The 20,474-nt window shown below is 43.9% G+C and overlaps 1 protein-coding gene across 1 annotated transcript in view; it reads left to right on the top strand.

Moving 5' to 3' along the window:
* The window catches only part of ZDHHC15 (zinc finger DHHC-type palmitoyltransferase 15), a 122,246-nt gene extending 112,272 nt beyond the window's left edge, over window positions 1–9,974 (top strand). Inside the window, exons 11-12 of the mRNA XM_033946694.1 lie at window positions 7,347–7,425; window positions 9,165–9,974. Coding sequence (XP_033802585.1) covers window positions 7,347–7,390 — 44 coding nt within the window. The 3' untranslated portion in view covers window positions 7,391–7,425; window positions 9,165–9,974. The remainder of the gene's footprint in view (window positions 1–7,346; window positions 7,426–9,164) is intronic.
* The last annotated feature ends 10,500 nt before the right edge of the window (window positions 9,975–20,474 follow it).

Genomic DNA, 20,474 nt, shown 5'->3' with positions numbered 1-20,474 from the left:
GGAACAAAATTCCAGAAGAGACAGTTGTTTGGACAAGCAGTTCTGCAGAATCTATTCTCTACCTGAGCGCCAACTTTCCCTCCAGCCCTCTTGGGTTTTACAAGGCTTATGTTTATATATCCATTATCCTCATCCAGAGCCATAATCCTGTTATCTTAGGAGTCCTGCATGTGAGAATATTATGCCTGCTTGTCCTTGGAGAAAGCATAGAAACATACCTGTAGCAGGTGTTCTCTGAGGATAGCTGGTATATATTCTCACAATTCACCCACCTCCCCTAATTGGCTTCTTAGCTTAGTTACTGAACGTTGGGCAGGAAGGCACTGTCATGCACATGGTATGGGCACTAACTAAACATTTTAAACTGACAGTGTCCATACCAGGTTCTGTGAATGACATCACCCACGTGTAAGAATATATGGCTGCCACAGGAAAATACATGCTACAGGTAAGTATCTTTGCTTTACAGGTGTAGATCGCATACACATATGACTGGCAGATTCAGAAAATTGCTCTTTAAGAGTGTAGAAGGCCTCAGGCTTGCCACGCACCCCCCCCCCCCCCACACCAAATATTGCTGGGATCTCTAGCCCCCTCCTAAGATTTTGATAATTTAAACTCAATGGCACCACTCCCATAATTGCATAATTTGGTGTCATACTTTTAAACATTAAAAGTTTTGTTTATATATATTCATGTATTTTTTTATATAGGAGAATAAATGGGCTATTAAAAGTTACCCACCCTTCCTGCTGATAAGTTTTTTTTCTCACTTTGGAGCTTTTCTTTGCCTCCCGCAGAAGCTGCCACCCTAGGCAACCACTTGGTCTGCCAAATGGTTAAGCCGGTGCTAGATGGCCTCAATACAGAGAATTCAAGGGGATATGATAACATAATAAATGACGGCAGATGAAGACCTGAACGGTCCATCCAGTCTGCCCATTAATTATACCCATTAAAAATACATGATTAAATTCACTTGTCTCTTTTCTTTGATATTTCTGGGGCATAGACTGTAAAGTCCATCCGGTACTGTCCTAGCTTCAGTTGCCGTCCAAGCTCACTCCAGCCTATCCAACCAGGATATCTACCATAAAGTCTGGCCAGTAACATCCTCAAGTTAGTGGAGTTCCCATTGATGCCCTCCCCAGCCCCATCCTACACCAAATCACCACAAGTCTGTCCAGTACCAGCCTTAGCTCTTTAATTTACATCCTTCGCTTTCTAATTAGAGATCCTCTATGTTTATCCCACACTTTTTTGAATTCTGTCACTATTTTCCTCTCCACCACTTCCCTCGGGAGGCAGTGGTTGGATCTACACCCTCGGCACCCTGGGGTTGTGGGTTCAAACCCCGCGCTGCTCCTTGTGACCCTGGGCAAGTCACTTAATCCTCCATAGCCCCAGGTACGTTAGATAGATTGTGAGCCCACCGGGACAGAGAGGGGAAATGCTTGAGTACCTGATTGTAAAACCGCTTAGATAACCTTGATAGGCGGTATATAAAATCCTAATAAACTTGAAAATTTGAAACTTAAACCCTCTCCGTGGGAAAGAATTTCTTAACATTGCTCCTAAGTCTTCCTCCCTACAACCTCGATTAATGCCCTCTAGTTTTACCATTTTCCCTTCTCTGGAAAAGATTTGGTTCTATATTAATACCTTTCAAGTATTTTAACGTGATAAACAGGAGCACGCTACAAGGGTTCAAAGAAGCTTTGGATAGGTACTTGGAAGACGAAGGGATTGAGGGGTACAGATAAGAGTAAAGGTAGATAATAGGGATGGGATTAGAGGTAAGTTACAAAATTAATCAGGGACCACTGTTCAGGCACTAGGCCTGATGGGCCGCCGCGGGAGCGGACCGCTGAGCAAGATGGACCTCTGGTCTGACTCAGCGGGGGCAACTTCTTATGTTCTTATATCCCTCCTCCAGAATATACATATTTAGGTCTTCCGGTCTTTTCTCTTACTTCTTTTGGTTCAAACCCCTTACCATTTTCGTTGCCTTCCTCTGGACCGCTTCAAGTCTTTTTATAGCCTTCGCCCGATATGGCCTCCAAAATTGAACACAGAGACCTAGATAGGGGCATCAGCACCTCACTTCTTCTGCTGGTTACTCCTCTTTCTATAGCCTAGCATCCTTCTGGCTATATCACACTGTTTAGAAGCCTTTAGATCCTCAGACACAGTCACCCCAAGGTCCCTCACTCCATCTGTGCTTATCAGCCTCTCACCTCCCACCTTAGATTTCTACCCCCCAAATGCATCACTCTGCACTTCTTCACATTGAATTTTAGTCTGTGTAGTTCCCATTTAGGGATGCAGTTCTAGACCTTCAGCACCATTTGCATTTGCATGTAAATGTTAGCTGTGCACTAAGTGATGTTCTGACTGGTACATGCAACTTGCTTTACTTGTAAATAGCAGGGGACATATTCGGCAGATCATAGGCAGAGGCACCCCAGCCACATAGGTTTTCAAGAAATCCACAATGAATATTCACAAGAGCGATTTGCAAACCAAGGCGGCAGCGCATGCAGATCTCTCATGAATATTCATTGTAGATAGCCTGAAAATCTGGACCAGGTTTGGAAACCACTGGTGAAATGGCTTTCTCAACATCACAAGGTATATCGGTGGGATTTGAACCCTGGAGCCCCTGGTTTTCAGCTTCTCCTCTAACTATTAAGCTACTTCTCCATTCCAAGCCATTTCAGTCAGGAGAGGTGAATGGGATAGGGGGTGAAAAAAGGGGTGGGGGGGATGCCAGCACATAGAGAGAGAATGAATGTGGCTCTACAAGTGGCAAATAAAGATGTGAATGAGGGTTTGTGGTAGAGGCCCACAAAAATGTTTGCATAGGGTCCAAAATAGTGTTTTTCCAGCACTGCATACATATGGACCTATGCAATATAGAAATAGCAAACGCATTTCTCTCCATGTCTGTTATTTTTTATCATTGGAGGAAGAATTTGCTGTAGCATTAATTATGGGATTAAAATATTTGGAATCGAAGAGCTATTTTTTCCCCTTGCACTGGATTTTATTTTTCATCATGTCAGGAAAATTGATTACTGGGTGAGCTGTGATGTGTACATCTAGTAGGCATTAGAGAAGTGATGAGTTCTGGTAGCATCAATAGGACGCACTCAGCTACTGCATTAAGCCTTTTGAGAGGAGGAGGGAGCGTACCAGATTTCAAAGATGCTCGTTAAAGCATTCTCAGACACCTCATTTGTGTTTGTCGAGCACATGCTCGTCGAGTGTGCTAATAACAGAGTTTGGAGTCTTTCCAACAGAAGAACGACACTGTGGTGTAATTTTCTGGCTGACCAGATCTTGAAACGCTCCATTATATTTGGAAGATATTTAGCTGTCATAGTGGCTGAATCAGCTGAATAACAGCCAGTGACATGTACAGTGATCTAAAGGGGATAATTAGCCTGAATAAAATCAACCACATGAAACAGCAGGGCTGTGCCCTTGAAAAAGGGGGAGCAGTCAGTTCATTTATTTCAAAGAGCAAAATAGAAGCAAACTCTCATTGCATTTAAATTTAATCCAGTCTCTGGACCTGGAGAGCTTCAGGAGTTCAGGTAAATCATGACTCCCAAGGGTAATTTTAAAACCTATTTGTCTGCATAAAACAGAGCTTTACAGCTTGAAATTGCCCAGACTATGTGTGGGTATATTTATGGAGATGCAGCCCGTTTGAGCTTACCCACACTGAATATAGATGTTTTGGGGGCAGGATCAGGGATGGGATAGAATTTGTGCATAGTTGATAAAATCTGTAGTTATACATCTGTTTTCCCCCAGGCTGTAGTTAACAATTAAAAAGGAGATGGATCAGCTTTTCAACTAGAACCTAGGGGAAAGCAGATAGTGAACGAGCCTCAAATCCAATTGGCGAACTGAGGTAAACAATCAACAAAATAACTGGTTATTTTTGTAGATATGAAACATAGAATCGTAGAAAACATGATGGCAGATAAAGGCCAAATGGCCCATCCAGTCTGCCCGGCCGCAGTAACCATTATCTCTTCCTCTCTCTAAGAGATTCCAAATGACTATCCCAGGCTTTCTTGAATTCAGACACAGTCTCTGTCTCCACCACCTCTACCGGGAGACTTCCACACATCTACCATCCTTTCTGTAAAAAAGTATTTCCTCAGATTACTCCTGAGCCTATCTCCTCTCAACTTCATCCTATGCCCTCTCATTCCAGAGCTTCCTTTCAAATGAAAGAGACTTGACTCATGCGCATTTATATCATGTAGGTATTTAACATAAGAACTGCCATCTCCAGATCAGACCTTCGGTCCATCAAGTCCGGTGATCCACACACGTGGAGGCCCAGCCAGGTGTACACCTGGCGTAATTTTAGTCACCCATATCCCTCTATGCCTCTTATAAGGAGATGTGCATCTAGTTTGCTTTTAAATCCTAGAACGGTGGATTCCGCAATAACCTCCTCTGGGAGAGCATTCCAGGTGTCCACCACTCGTTACGTGAAACAGAACTTCCTGATATTTGTCCTGGACTTGTCCCCCCCTTAGCTTCAGTCCATGTCCTCTTGTCCATGTCACATTGGACATTAAAAATAATTTTTTTTCCTGCTCTATTTTGTCAATTCCTTTCAGTATTTTGAAAGTCTCAATCATGTCCCCTCGCAGTCTCCTTTTCTCAAGGGAGAACAGTCCCAGTTTCTTAAGTCGTTCCTCATATTCCAAGTTCTCCATATCTTTTATTAGCTTTGTTGCTCGTCTCTGCACCCTCTCCAGCAGTTTTATATCCTTCTTTAGGTAGGGAGACCAGTGTTGGACACAATATTCCAAGTGTGGTCTGACCATTGCTCTAAAAAGCGGCATTATAACCCTCTCCGATCTACTTGTGATTCCCTTCTTTATCATGCCTAACATTTTATTTGCTTTCTTTGCCACTGCCGCATTGTGCCAACGGCTTCAGGGTCCTATCTATCAGTACACCCAGGTCCTTTTCTTGTTCGCTCTTACCCAGGGTTGCACATGACATTCTATACTCGTGTTCCTTGTAGAGAGCTGCACGGGGACGACAGGAATCCCGCAGGACCTGCAGGGATCCTGCGGGTTCCCCCTTCGGGTCGCGGGGATTCCATGGGGACGCCCCCTTGGGTCGCGGGGATCCCATGGGGATGCCCCCTAGGGTCACGGGGATTCCGTGGGGACGCCCCCTATGGTCACAGGGATCCTGCGGGGTTCGATGCATCTCGAGCCGCGAGGCTCGTCTTCTTTTCTTACCTGCCCTGCCCTAGCACACATAGCCAACTGGAAGTCTTCTCCGATGTCAGTGCTGACGTGGGAGGGAGGGCTTTGCTTAAGCCCTCCGATGTCAGCGCTGACATTGGGGAAGACTTCCGGTCCGCTATGTGTTGCGGCAGTACAGGCAAGAAATAGAAGACGAGCCTCGCAGCTCGAGCTACATTTGGATGGTAATTTACTGGCAAATGAGGCTGGGAGGCAAACGTGGAACACAAAAGAGGGGAGGGAATGCGTTTTTGGACACAAGGCATGAACAATGGGAGAGAGAATGGAGGAAGGGAGGGAAAGAGGTGGGGGAGGGAATGCGTTTTTGGACACAAGGCAAGTTGACTGAATTAATACACAGACACATTATGCTTTTTAGGGCTCTTTTACTAAGTTGTGTGAGAGGCACCAGCATTTAACACAGCAAAAATTACCTGTGGGATATGCTAAAGTGTACTGTTTAGTTTTTGTCATTTGTGCATGATAACCACTGGGCAATTATTTTCTCCTCTTGGTCGGAGCGGTCAATGGCAGAGAGTTGGAGTAGGTCTGGATTTACTTGTCAGTATATGTGCACATTGTCCACTATGCTAACTGGTTAGCGGTTGCACATAATTGGAAGAGCTATGACAGACTGAATTATACATTTTGGTGGACAAATGTTTGTACCATTTATAAATATGAGAGAATTAATGCAGAACGTTAAGGTTTATTAATACTTTTAATAGGGTGTGGAGCCCATTGACTGCATTTGTTGCATCGTAATAATTGTCATGTATCTCTTTTTATTAGATTTCCTTACACATCCAGGGGGTGGGTTGGGGGAGGGAAATGTATTGGGACACAAGGCAGGAACTTGGGAGAGAGGAAGGGAGGGAAAGAGATGGTTGTTTTTCAGTTGTATTGTGGGTGCCTGTATCATCCATGTGTTGTTTAGGATTATAGACCTGAGGTTTTGTGGAGTCTTCGTTGTAATTTGCAGCAAATGAAAAGCATCCTTTGGGGGCTTTACTGGGGATATCAAAAATCTTTTTGAGCAGCGATGAGCCACCACAACTGCTTAGCATTTTGGGGCAGATTCTGCAAACAATGCCTCCAAAAGTGGCACCGATCGCGTGCCAATCATGCAACAGCACCCTTTGCAGTATTGCGGCTCACGTTTAAGGTTGGCACCAGAAATGTAGGCCAGTGTTTTAAAGGCCTACATATCTTACACAGAGCACCTCTGTAATCCCGTCAACAGCACTGTTCTTGGTGCCTATGGGCGTCTCCATTTTTTAAAAATGAGTTTAATTGATTTTAAATGATGCAATCAATTACTACGCCAATTAAAATCAAGCCAATTAAGTCAGGCACCTACTGCCACATAACTTAAGGCACCGATTTGAGAATCTGGGCCTTTGTCAGTTCTCATGGTACTAATGCGCAAATGGGGCTCTTCAGCTTGGAAGAATTATGGTACAACTGTATAAATCATGAGGAAGGTGGAAGATTGGTTTAGCCCAGTGTATCGCAAACTGTGTGCATGGCGAGAGTCCAGGTATGCCGCAAGACAGCGGCAAGGAGGAGAGGCGAGAGGCACATCCCGTAGGCAGTCAGCCAGCATCTCTCCTCCGGTCGTAGTAATAGCGGGCTCTGCACACGCACAGACGTTCACACAATGACGTCACACGTGCGCATGATGTCATCACGTCAACGTCTGCACATTTCTGGGTGCCCTCCAGCTGCGGCAGCTTCGGAAAGTTTGAGGGACACTGGTTTAGCCTGTCAAATAGTACAAAAACAAGAAAACACTCCATGAAGCTAATGGCCAGCAGACTAAAAACAAATCATAGAAAGAATTTTTACAAATAGCACATACTAAACTGTGGATTCTGTCGCTGGAAAGTATGGTCAAGGTGTGTGTGTACCAAAGAGCAGGTGAATTTATGTGTGCACGTACTTTCTGTGAGATAATTTTCAGAGGGAGAGTCTCTATGAAAACTGGTGTAACTTATTCACATACCCACCTCACAAGCTTGGCTGCCTGTTAACAGGGTTTGGTTTTGTGTTTGTTAGGTCACCTCAGGAACTCAGCTGTGGACATAGAAATGGAAACATAGCCTGCTGAAAATCTGAAGCCACAGCTCCATCACAGGTAAGTCTCTCACGATGCCCCATGTTTTTACTGTACACAGGTTCTGCTAAGATAAAACAGGTTGAAAAAACACGCTTGTCCTTTGCTGCTGCCTAAACTAAAAGCAGGGACTTGATTTATGTACAGAAAGATCACAGCTAAGATGTTAAAGACCCTTTACCAGAGTGGGGGTTTATTTATAATCCGCCTTTTATAAAGCGAAGTACATCAACACTTTCATAAATATACACAAATGACATTACAATCATTTTACAAAAATTAAAACACCACCAAATTACATGACAAACTGACAAAAGAACATTAATCTCTCTAGACAATGCCAAGACCAGTAGTTTTCCATTTCACATTCACCCTGCAGGACATCAGCTCTGTAGTCGCTATCAGACTGCACATTACATAATATACATTTTGTCTTCCAGCTACACAAATTCCAGTGCTTCTGAAAAATGTATGTAGCTGGTTGTGAGGGTACAAAATAGTTCTCCAAATGCATTGGAACAAACCAAAGCACTCAAGAGACTGACTACCCTGAGATCAGATTGGTAGAGATGAAACTAGCACTAGAGAATCACACGGGGACCGTTTACCACGGTAAACCGTGGTCACCGCAGTAAATCCACAGGAATGGAGACTTTTGCAACTGGTTTACCGCAGGAATGGGGACAAGACCTTTCACTGCCCCGCGGGAACGGGGACAAGACCTTTTACCGCCCCGTGGGAGCGGTGAAAAGTCTTGCTCCTGTGGTAAAAAAAATTGTGCCCATGTCAGACTCAGCATCTCCTCCCCAGTTCCTCTTGCACCTATTTTACCTTCAGGGCCAGCCATGCCACGTTGAAGGCAGAAGGAACCTAAAACCAAAGCCTGAGACCAATGTGATTTGAAGAATAAAATTATCAGACAACAAAAAGAAAAAAAATAATTTTATTTTATATTTTGTGATTAAAATATTTCAGATTTGAAATATGTATCCTGCTAGAGCTGGTATTAGACATAACTGGGGACCGCAAAGCCCAGGTTGTGCTTCTTTAGCTTCCAGCTGGCTTAGGGCTCTCTCTCTGACCAGGGGGCAGTTGCCCTCCCCTAACACTATTCCTGCCATGTGTGACTGAAGTATTTTCTATGTAGTATTCTGTAGTAATTTGGTTTGTTCAGTTTTCACAATAGTGAAGGGGATATTTGTGAAAGAGAGGGGAGATGGGTTTTGTTGATCCTTGCTCTGTATTATTTGTGTTTATAAAATGACAATTATACAGAATATTGTCTCTTTTTATACTTTAATAAAATAAGTTCAGTATAAAATCATAACTATTTGAGGCTTATGCGAATGGGAAATGACAGTTTGCAGGACGGGGACTGAGCTGACGGGGACGAGCTCATGGGGAAGGGGCAGGAATGGTGATAAATTTATTCCCGTGTCATTCTCTAACTAGCACCATCAAGTCTGGATACCAAGCCAAAGAAACAATATGAATCACCTTGTGCAGCTGAGTATAAGCTTTCTAGATACCATTGCCCCAGCACTCACTGCAAGTTTCCCAGAGGTAAAATCAGACCATTCACTGATCACAGCTCCATCTGTCAAAGAAAACTCGAACCCCGCATTGCGTGCTGAAGCTTCCCTGAATCATTAAGCCATTTTTGTCCTGTTTACGGAGCAATAAGGACCACATTCTTTGGCTTTGTCTGCATAACCTCTCATCTCTGCTCATGTCTCATCATTTGTCTGTTTGTGTTTCAGTATTCTCTTCTGAAGCTAAGCCATTCAATATTGTGTATGGATCTCTGTTCAGTGGACAGAAGGCTCATCGGGACCTGATGTTACCATGAAGTACTGTATTATCTTACTGGAAATACAACTTCCAGAGGAATTTATATGGACTGCCTGTCACCATGGTGTTTGTGTCAGGCCTCATATACTGATCAGATCATTCCTACTGAATGGCATAATTTGAGTTTGGGGAGTGTTTTGTTTTTTTTTCTTTTTGAAAGCACAATAAGTTAAAGTGTTAATATGTTATAGAGTTAGTGCCCCGTTCATCCATTATGAATTTGAACTAAGGCTCTCTCTTGCCTTTCTGCCCTCCCACCCTGCAAACCTCTGTGGGTTTTCTCACAAGCTGACGGCTTGAGGAGAAGTTTCCTCTGAGACTGTACCCTCTGCAGAATGACCCCACTTACCTCAGTATTTACTGTCTCCCGCTAGCTCTCCTTGTCACCTTCGTGGCATGCCTCATTACCTCCTAACAAACAGGAAACATGAAGCTGTTCCTTCTGTTCTCATCATATACCACAGTATTCTGACCAGGCCGTGAAGGTGGCGCCTCACTAAATGTCTTAACTGGGTTCCTACCGTCTTGTGTTTGTATGTCTGTGTGGCCGAGAGAGCATACTGATTATGTGCACACGGTTGCTTATATGCATATGATGTATGTTTCTATGTTGTGTTTGCTTATGTATGAGATTTTGATAAAATTATTCTGATCATGTAAGAAATAACCAAGCCTTACTTTGGAAACAATTTTGAAAACAGGGAATGCAAATTTCTGCAGTCTTTCCGTGAGATTTATTTAGAAGGGTAGGGTACAGTACCTAAGAGGGGAGAGGAATGGGCTCAGAAGTTTCCTGCCAGGAGCAGCGGCACCTCCATCCCAGAGCTTCCTTTGAAGGAACCTCTGGGATCAATGTGCTTGGTTTTTACCTCTTCCTGTTACTCTGTCACTTTATGCACTTTGGGGAGCCTAAGACTGAGCTGTTCCCCGACTACCCTACTGGACAACAGGCAAGAAAAAGAGGTAAAAAAACAAAATGTAATCTTACTACCTGAGTTACATCAACCATACATCTAGTGGTCACAGAGCTCCATGTTTTTTTGGGGGGGGAGATAAACTGAGCCAGTCCTGGTTTTGACCCAGTGCACGAAGGGGGAGCAGTAGTTCAGATTTCCTATTGTACAGGCAGTCCCCGAGTTACAGACGCCCAACTTAAGCACGACTCGTACTTAAGAACGTGGTTGCGGCTTCATTTGATTTCACTGGGCAGTCTTTCCAGTGGCATTTCTCCTGCGACAGGTTCAGGAATGATGCATGGCCATGTGTGTGGTTGTGCATGCTGTACCTTAGAGGGACATTTGGCCCTTTTGTCATCTGGGAGCAGAGGGAAGCAGCAAAAATCTTAAAATTTACAAGTTCTGAGTTGCATACAAATCTGACTTAAGAACAGCTTTAAGAATGTAACTCGTTCTTAACCCGGGGACTACCGGTATATCCTAAGACAGGACTACATCTCTCTTCATGTAGTGCAATGAAACAATGTCTGTCTCACCTCCTGCTCTGAATTCAGCTGTATGATCACCTTAAAACTGTATAGACAGCTAATCCCTCTCTGATTGTCTTAAGAGCCTTCTCACTGCATCCCAGCACTTATAGTCAGGTATTTCTTTAAGGTTCTGGGGTAGTTTAAAAAGCCATTTACATGCGTTAAATGGCTTCTTTTGAAACTGCTTAGCCTTTATACGGGTAAAAAAACTATGTACATATGTTTGCCAAAACTGAGCAGATGCGTTCCTTGAGGAGATGCAAGTAGGAGTTAATGTATCTACATACTTTCTATGGAGTAATTTGCAGAGGTAAAATATATGCTCACTTGCCTTTAAAAAGTATGTGCACACATGCTGCGCAGGTTAGGAAGTTGGTTATAGCATTACCCTGTATGAGACCTGTAGTGGTTTGGAAACTCATGCACAGTTTCATCTTGAGCTACTTTATATTAGACTCACAAGAGTTATCACAAACTGCAAAGAAAAATTCAGGGTGGAGGAGTAGCCCGATGGATAGTGTAGTGACTTCAGAACTAGGGGGACTGGGTCAGTTCCTGCAGCAGCTCCTTGTGTCTCTGGGCAAATTACTTAACCCTTCCTTGCCCCCAGTACAAAATAAGTACCTGGATATAATATGGAAACTGTTTTGATTGTAACCACAGGAAGAAAGTACAGTGGTACCTTGGTTTGTGAGCATAATTCGTTCCAGAAGCATGCTCATATATCAAAGCGAATTTCCCCGTAGGAAATAATGGAAACTCAGACAATTTGTTCCACATCCGAAAAACATGAATAGAAAATACAGTACTGTACGGACTTGTATTGCAAGATCTCACTCGTTTCGAACGAGTAGATGAATTGAGAGTGATGCTTATATTATGTTCAGCCGCACTCAGCATGAGATGTGCATATGTTGTGCACGCTTGAACTGTAGGTGCATGTATTACGTTCAGACGCGATCGGTGATGTGATGCACGTATATGCGCTTGTACTGCAAGACAATGCTCGTTTATCAAGTTAAATATAAGAAAATGTTTTGCTCATCTTGCAAAATACTCGGAAACCACGTTACTCGCTATCCAAGGTTTGACTGTCTATTAAATCCCATCCCTTTCTCTTAAGTGAGGGAAGAGTGTGACACACTGGTTAAAGCTACAGCCTCGGCACCCTGAGGTTGTGGGTTCAAATCCCACGCTGCTCCTTGTGACCCTGGGCAAGTCACTTAATCCCTCCATTGCCCCAGGTACATTAGATAGATTGTGAGCCCGCAGGGACAGACAGGGAAAAATGCTTGAGTACCTGAATAAATTAATGTAAATCATTCTAAGCTCCCCTGGCAGAACAGTAGAGACAATTGAATATATAAATAGAGTGAAAAGTTTCTGTCTCTGGTAACCAGAGCTGATATTGTGATGTCATAATGCCTCAGTCCACCAATAAGATCCAACCTCATCAGTGATGTCACAATGGCTCGATTGTCCTATACCTGGCTCACTTTTACTACATTTGGCGCCGTGGTTAAAGCTACAGCCTCGGCACCCTGAGGTTGTGGGTTCAAACCCACGCTGCTCCTCGTGACCCTGGGCAAGTCACTTAATTCCCCCATTGCCCCAAGTACATTAGACAGATTATGAGCCCACCAAGGACAGACAGGGAAAAATGCTTGAGGATCTGAATAAGTTCATGTAAACCGTTCTGAGTTCCTTGGGAGAGCGGTATAGAAAATTGAATGAATAAATAAATTTTCAGTGGCCAATGCATGGAATAAAGCTCTGCAGAGTGCTTTTCCATAGTGTATGTTCAGTGCCGCTGGCCATTTAAACATCACCACTCTACGCATATTTGCATATCGCCTCAGCCAAAAACTGGCCATGATTGCTGGATTGTTAAATTGGGGGATAGGTGAAGTGTATCAAATAGGGGGAAGAACTCCAAGGGTAGCTGCAGTTGAAGACCCGTGGAGCCAGAGCCCGGCCTGGAGGAGGAAGCTGCCAGGTCCAAAAAGTCCTGAGACTTTGGAAATAGGTTAAGGATCATTTCTTAGCACGACAAGAACACAATATATATAAAACCCTTTTACCCATAAAGGGACCCAAACTTGGCGAACTTGATACACACAGGCATCCCGTCGAGATTCTTCATTTTTTTGTGGCATTTTTTAGCCCCCCTATTTTACCATGGACCCCTGACGAAGGTTTGTCCAAAACATGGACCGTGTCGGGTCCCTTTATTGGTAAAAGGGTTTTATATATTGTGTTCTTGTCATATTAAAATTTGCCTGCATCTTGTACACAGTCTGCAGTTTTGTTTTGGTTGCTCCTGGCTGATTTTTTCTGCAGATCTTTTTTGGATCCCCTTTTTTTGTTGTTTCATTTCTTAGCACCACATGTACTTCAACTTCAAAAAATCTTGACAGCTTTGTCCAAGAGCGAAGGCTAAGTTTAGATCAGTTGGAAATCTAATTACCAGAGGGACTCGCCAATGCAAATTGGACTGGCTTTCAGACTGCCCTTTCAAAGGAACCTGGCCAAATGAAGTAAGACATCCTGGTTCTTTGTTACAACCAAGCAAAAAAAGGCAAGCGAGATGTCGAAATGAACCAACAAGGATATTTATTAGTGTAAAAGTCTCAATGCAGTTATAAAGCTGAGATCCCAACTAGGTTCCCAGTTTTAGCAATGTGGATTGCCTTCATCAGGGGACAAACGCATGATGGTGTACTACTGGTAGTATGAAAATACAACAAAAATAATGAGCATAAACATGGAAAACCCATGCCCCAAGTGTTCAGCGGTCGCTGTAACCTCATGCAAGCGTCCTCCAGCGACTGCGAGGTGGAGTCCACTCACGTGCAGACGCAGGAAAGCGCCTGTGTGAGGTTACAGCAGTGAGGCAGGAAACGTTCAAGACTACAATGGGAACTCACGGCAGCCATTTTGGTGACGGCTCTGCACAGGGCAGGAGCGTAGAACGATCGATCCTGCCTTGCATCGCCACTAGAATACCAGGTAAGGTCTGGGGTGGAGACGGGGCTGGGTCCGTGATTTTTCAATATTCGCAGGCCTAACCCCCGTGAATATTGAGGGTCTGCTGTATATCAAATCCTTGACTTTACCCTATAATGGAATTTGGACACCAGATGCTTCTCTGGAATTTGCACTTAGCACGCTGCCTCTGCCTCTGCCTAGGTACCTAAATTTTTTCCCTGTAGGTTTCAGCGCACTTACAAATATCTTCAAAATGTATATATTGCTACTTCAAGAGATGGCTTGCTCATTACACGGACACCTTTTCACGAGCATCACCTCTCTCACTGCACCCGAGAACCCAGACTATCCTCTAAGCTCCACTAGAGTAGATTCTGTGAAACTTAACGTTTTCACCACTAGTGCAATTGCCCTAAACTGCACTTTATTTTATAGAAACAAGTTACCAAAGAAAATCAGCACCAAGAAAGCGGCATGCAACTCTTTTTTGTTCCTTTCTGGCCCTTGATACTGTCATTTTTAAGGCAGCTTCTTCTGCAGTGCATGTGCTATGGAAGGGTGAAAGAACGTGGAGTTAGGTTTTTGTGCGATTGAGCTGTTAGCTTTCAGGCCTGTAAGGTCCTTTCAGCTTGCAAAGTCTGTTATACAGTAAAAGTGTTCACTTGAAATTGGGGCTCCGTGATCTCCTACTTGCACTCTTCTGGCCTAGAACCTTGGAAGAACGGAGCTACGTATAAGAAATGGCACTACTGACTATGGATAAGATTCACAAAGCAAACCGATCGTGTACTGATCGATCTGCAACCTCTATGCGATCAGATTTCCTTCCAGCATGATTCACTAACCTCTCCTGTGACCCGCTTCCAATCCATGCATGCAAATGGGGGGAAACGCATGCAAAGTAGGCAGGGACGCGATTCACCAAACACATTTTTGAAACCGGCTGGCCGATCAACCGAAGAAGCGACTGCTGGAGACTACTCGCAAACGTCTTTCTGACTCTCCAGCTCCATTGAAGCCCTGCTTTCTGCCCTGCTCTCTGCTGCCCCTAATCGCTCCTGCCCTGCTCGTCCCCAGATCTCTCCTGCCTGCCGCCCCAAATCTCCTGCCCTTACCCGCACAGCAAGCCCATGGTTTTAACCCCTGGGTTTAAAGTGGGTTAAAACTACAGGCTCGCTGGGCTAAAAAGTTAAAAAAAGAGTCATAGCTCAGACGGGCATGCGCAGACCATCTACAGATGGTTTGTGCATGCGTCTGGATCGCCACACCACCTCCGATTGCCCCCATCTGCATATTGGATGTTGAAGAATCCATCGGGCCTGCACGGATCGGTCCTGATCAGGCAGGTTCGTGAATCTTGCCCTATGTAGTTTGGGAGGAGTCCAGTCAATCTTATTATCTATGTATTTATTTGTATTTGACTCACACCTTTTACAGTTGTAACTTGTGTTGCATTTGGTACCTTAGGTACGATCATTGCACTTTGTTCCCTTTACTTTGACTTCATTTTGTACTTGGGGTGAGTTGTTGAGAAAAGGCACAATTGTCTTTGGAGCAGACTTGAGGAGTTTTGCAGCATAAAGTGGCTGATCTAGTTTTCCAGTTGTCACAGATGGTACGAGTTTGCCATTTATCCTCTGGAGATATGACACTGGCAGAGTATACCTGATCCCCTATATGCAGCTCAGTGGTAGTAGACCTTGGCCATGGGGAACGACAGATCTAAAGCAGAGGCTGCACTCTGGCACCTAGATAAAGGCAAGCTTGATCAATTCTAAAACAACCAAACGGATGCTTCTGTGATGTGTTTTGGATGTGCGAGATTCCCACGTTAAGGCAAGCACACTGCTCCTACTGGTTGACAACCCCTGTTTGTTGGAGCTCTGCATTAACTTTCTACAGGTATTACCTGTACCCAGCTTATTGACTTGTTTTTAAACTTGTAAGGCGATCCCTTCTTTCTCTGTCAAGCACAATATGCTGCCCTGGACATGATAATTCGAGCCACTATTTTGCAGAACGTAGAGGTAAATGTTCCATTTTCCCCACAGCCCTAGCTGATCCAAATTTTTTTGATAGCGTAAGAAATACTGCCGTAGGTAGAATAAATTTGGCTAATCTGTCCTTTGCACAGCTCTTTTTATTGACCCTTGTGAAAATCCCTGACATATTGCCGCCCCTTGTGAAAGCACTCAGTAGAGATGAACTGCCTCAGACCTTCATGATGTCACATGAGCTGCTGTATGGTGAACGAATGTGATTTCAGCTCAGCCGCCGCCTTTTACTCTGCTGAAGGCAAGAGCACATTTAGCACTGTATGATACAGAATATTCATAAAAGAAAGATCATGGTATTTGCTGAGCACTGCTGTCTATATTCTGTAGCAGTTTCCGCATTAATTCCAGCCCTAACAAATTATTTTATCACTTGAAAGCATGTTAAGACAGGTGAGTGAGATGCCAGAGACCAAACCTCAGAAGCATGATGCGTTTAGACAGTAATTGTAACAAATAGAAACACGATGGCAGCAAAGGCCAAGTGGCCCATCCAGTCTGCCCATCTGCAGCATCCACAATCTCCTCCTGTCCCTTAGAAATCCCACGTCCCCATCCCATGCATTCAGGGGTGGTGATGCTCTGACATTACTGACATTTTCAGATGTGACACGGACAAGAGGTCATAGCCCGAAACTGTGTGGCAGCAGGTTCAAGACAAATGTCAGGAAGTTCTATTTCACACAGCGAGTGGTGAGCGCTTGGAATGTGGCGGAGACTAGTGTTCAGGGTTTCAAGCGCAAGTTGGATGCACACCTTCTTGCAAATCATATCGGGGGATACGGGAAATCCGGGTCTCCAACAGAGAGCACCTAACTGGGCCTCCGCGTGTGCGGATCGCCGGACAAGATGGACCTAGGTCTGATCCGATGAAGGCGTTTCTTATGTTCTTAAAATCTAGAGAGATTCCAGGAGCAGAGCTGATTTCTGTAAAAGGTATTCCGGAACGCCTCTGCCCACAAAAAAATAACAAAACAACTTCCTACCAAAGTTACTATAGTTGTTGGTTTTTTGTTGATATTTTCCTACTTCTACCCTGTGTCTACTTTTCTGTGCACAAGAGGACTCTTCCTACCCCATCATGAGAATACTTGGCCTCTCTGGAAGTCTTTGAGGACCAATCAATGAATTGAAACTGATTTAAGCTACAAATCAGGTCCCTAAACAATCGGGAGAGCAGGTAACTGCTGGATATTTTATTGGTGTGTAATTACTGGCTCGTGTACCACTGCATTGTAACAACCTGATTGAAGGTATTTTTAACTGTATATTTTACTTTGCCAATAACAGAATTGGTGCATGGACATTTTTTGAATGGTTTTGAAACTTAATAGGCGGCTTTGAGTGTAACAATCATATCACAATTAATTTTCTCTCATTCTTTATTCACTCCAGGAAGTTCCCCCACACAACAATCTGCACTTGTGGTTTCAAGAGCTTCTGTTCTTTCATAATTAGTATATTGGGATGCACTTGGCAAAAAAACCCACTGTTAACTCTTTCCTACTGATATACTGTATTACGAGTGAGGTTTATTCTGAACCCATAGTCCTCAAAGGTGTGAAGGACTAGCATGGGGTTGAGAACCACTGGTCCTCAGTGCAGCTGCTTATGACTCTGGGCAAGTCACTTAGGCCTAGATTCACTAAACTCACCGGTCTGGATCATTGTTGGGTGATTCGTGGCCAAGTTCTTCCGGGCAACTGATTCACTAAAGAGTCCTCATGCAAATTATCGAATTGGACGCACACCCCACAGACCGCTGCAGAGCGAGCACGATGCACGTGCAGATCATCCTGGTTGGCTGTAGATGCAATCCACACATGCTCTTGCTCTCCGCACAAGCGAGGTCAAAACAAAGGGGTACAGACAGGTTGAGATTATGCAGCTCCCAAAAGGAATCATTTTGTGCAGGCAGAATAGAACAGAACACGCTTTGCAGCCAGACTACGGAACAGAACACACTTTAAACCCGCGGGTTAAAACCACAGGTAGGGTGGCAGAGAGCAGGAGAGTCGGCAAGGACAGTCGCTTCATTTGGGATCGGCAAACCCAATCGGCATTCCTTCTGTTTAGTGAATCGATGGGTATTTCCCCTCATTTGCATGTGCGGATCGTATCGTAGATTGATCGCACAGCTGTTTAGTGAATCGGGTCGGCAAATGATCGCAAAGCCATCGGTACATGGTCGATAAGTTTATTGAATCTAGCCCTTAACCCTTCATTGCCCTATGTACAAAATAAGTCCTGTATATAATATGTAAACCGCTTTCATTGTAATTCAGTATGAAATCCCATCCCCGTGAAATACTGTGAAGGAATGCATCAACAGCCCAATTAAAGCAACATTTTCAGCAGAATCACAGGGTTCTGCCTTATCACAGCATTCCCTTGACACCATTCTCTAATGGTAAAATTAACGTTAAAATGGAGATCTTTGCCTCCATGTCAGGGCATTGGTAGATAGTGCTCTCAGCTGCTCTCTGATCCTTTGTCCCACCTAACAGATCCTGCCACAGGAAGAGAAGATAATGTGGTACAAGCATGTGCCACCTCCAAAGATGTGCAGAGACAGGGGAGATCACAAATTTTACAGTAGAGGTGCAAATACTGGTTTTGGCCTAGATAACATGGATGTTTATACCTAAGCTGTGTCTGCTGGAATTGAGCAGGAGAGAAAAAGGTTCCAAGAGCTTAATCAATTATTAGGATTTGTCTCGTGCTTTTCAGTTGTAATTCATATTACTAGAACAGCAGAAAATGATGCTTAAGCTCAACGACCGTATCGGGGGGCAGATCTGTTTCTAACAGTCACTGTATTCTTCTACACTGACCACTTATAACAAGTGTCCAGTGAACCAAATAGGAAAACAATGAAAAAAAAAAGCCAAAGCAGAGGACCTCTCTTTAAGGAGTAACTATAGCGCACATTTAGAAGAAACAGCTTTTGTTGTATGCCAGAGATCCACATTTCAGCTTATTCAGTCAGGAGCAGTGGAATATACAGCGAGATTCAAAGCCAAATTATATAAATGGTGCCTAAACTCACCCGCTCAGTGCAGTTATCGACCACTAGGCGCCGTTTATAGCGGTGGGTCCCAACCCTGTCCTGGAGGACCACCAGGCCAGTCAGGTTTTCAGGGTAGCCCTAATGAATATGCATAGAGCAGATTTGCATGCCTGGCACCTCTCATGCATATTCATTAGGGCTTTCCGGAAAACCCAACTGGCCTAGTGGTCCCCCAGGACAGGGTTGGGAACCACTGGTTTATAGAATCTTGCCAGTTTTTCACTCACCTAATTTGGTGGCACCTATGGCAGACGCCTAACTCAACCACACCTATTCTCCACCCATAACCATGCCTACTTTTTAACTTAGGCATGAGAGGGTGCCTCCATCTAGGTGTCCTAAGTGTTCCGTGCCAAATGCTAAAATTGCTTAATGCTTTTTTTTAAAAAAATTGGTTGATAACCAGTGTGATCAATTACCATGCCGATTAAGCCAATTAAAAAATTAAATTTGGTATGGATCCAGTTTATAGAATATGGCCCACATTGAAGCCTGGTCCTAACCCAGTATCCTAAAGCTCTCTCTCAGAAACATCATTAATTTTTTTTTCAAAAAGGCAGCTTGCTGTAGTAGGACCTCCCCCCCCCCCCCTGTTTGTATTGCTTCCCACCCCTGGAAAAAACCCTGCTCCATGTGGTCTTTAAAAGAGCTCCTCTTCAATAGTCATATATCTTATTTGTAACCTACTTCAGGGAACAATACAAAAACATTTTTGAGTGATGCCTCTTTATTTTTATTAGGAAAAATTGTTTAAAAACACCATTTTTCCAACATACCTAAGAAAGATGCAGTTGTTTTAACTAGTAGCTTCTCCCAAAAGCTTTATGATCCTGTATCTGAGCAGAGCGCTCAACAAGCAGTAAGGCTTGGATTCTCTGTATGGCGGTAATATTGGTGGTTGCCTAAAAAGCGGCCGCCAATTGCACATGAATCGCACGACAATTCCATCTAGAGAATCTCGCCTCTGTGAAAGGCGTCAGAAATGTAGGCCAAGGTTTCCAGGCCTAAATTTCTGGCGCCTGTGATTTGTGCCTACATAGGTGCTTTGCAATGCCTAACACCACTTCCGGTATTGGCCACACCCATAGTGGCGGTAGGTGCTCCAGAGGTGTGATTCCAGCACCTTTTATGTAGGTGCCAGTAAGTGCTTTAAATTCAATGTTAATTGTCATTCCAATGATGTTTCTCAATTAGGCGCCTAAGTTTAAGTGGCGTTTATAGAATTTCCCCCTAAATATATAGTGATACATTATACACCAAGCCAGCCAGAGTGTGCCAAAAAATATTTTTTACCATGTGCTCATAAGCAATTGCAACCTAAATAAGCTGATTTGAGAGAGTACATTGTGATGTGGTTTGTACAACTGTCGTGATCTGTAAATGAGAAATTACATACAACCAAAGGTGTAAATGGAAAACAACATTTAAAAGTACAATGCCTGATTCCTCAGATCCAACTATAAGCATACTAGTTCGTGGTAGCCCCTGTTAACTAAAACATGGCTTCTGCAAGAAAGAGTGGCAGCATTCCATGCCAGTGATCTAGGGTAAGCAGTGGCTTTCCCCATTTCTGTCTCAACAGCAAACTATGGACTTTTCCTCCAGGAACTTGTCCAAACCT

The sequence above is a fragment of the Geotrypetes seraphini genome, chromosome 5 (genome assembly GCF_902459505.1).
Source record: "Geotrypetes seraphini chromosome 5, aGeoSer1.1, whole genome shotgun sequence".
NCBI lineage: Eukaryota > Metazoa > Chordata > Amphibia > Gymnophiona > Dermophiidae > Geotrypetes > Geotrypetes seraphini.
This window is presented reverse-complemented; position numbering and strand designations above follow the sequence as displayed.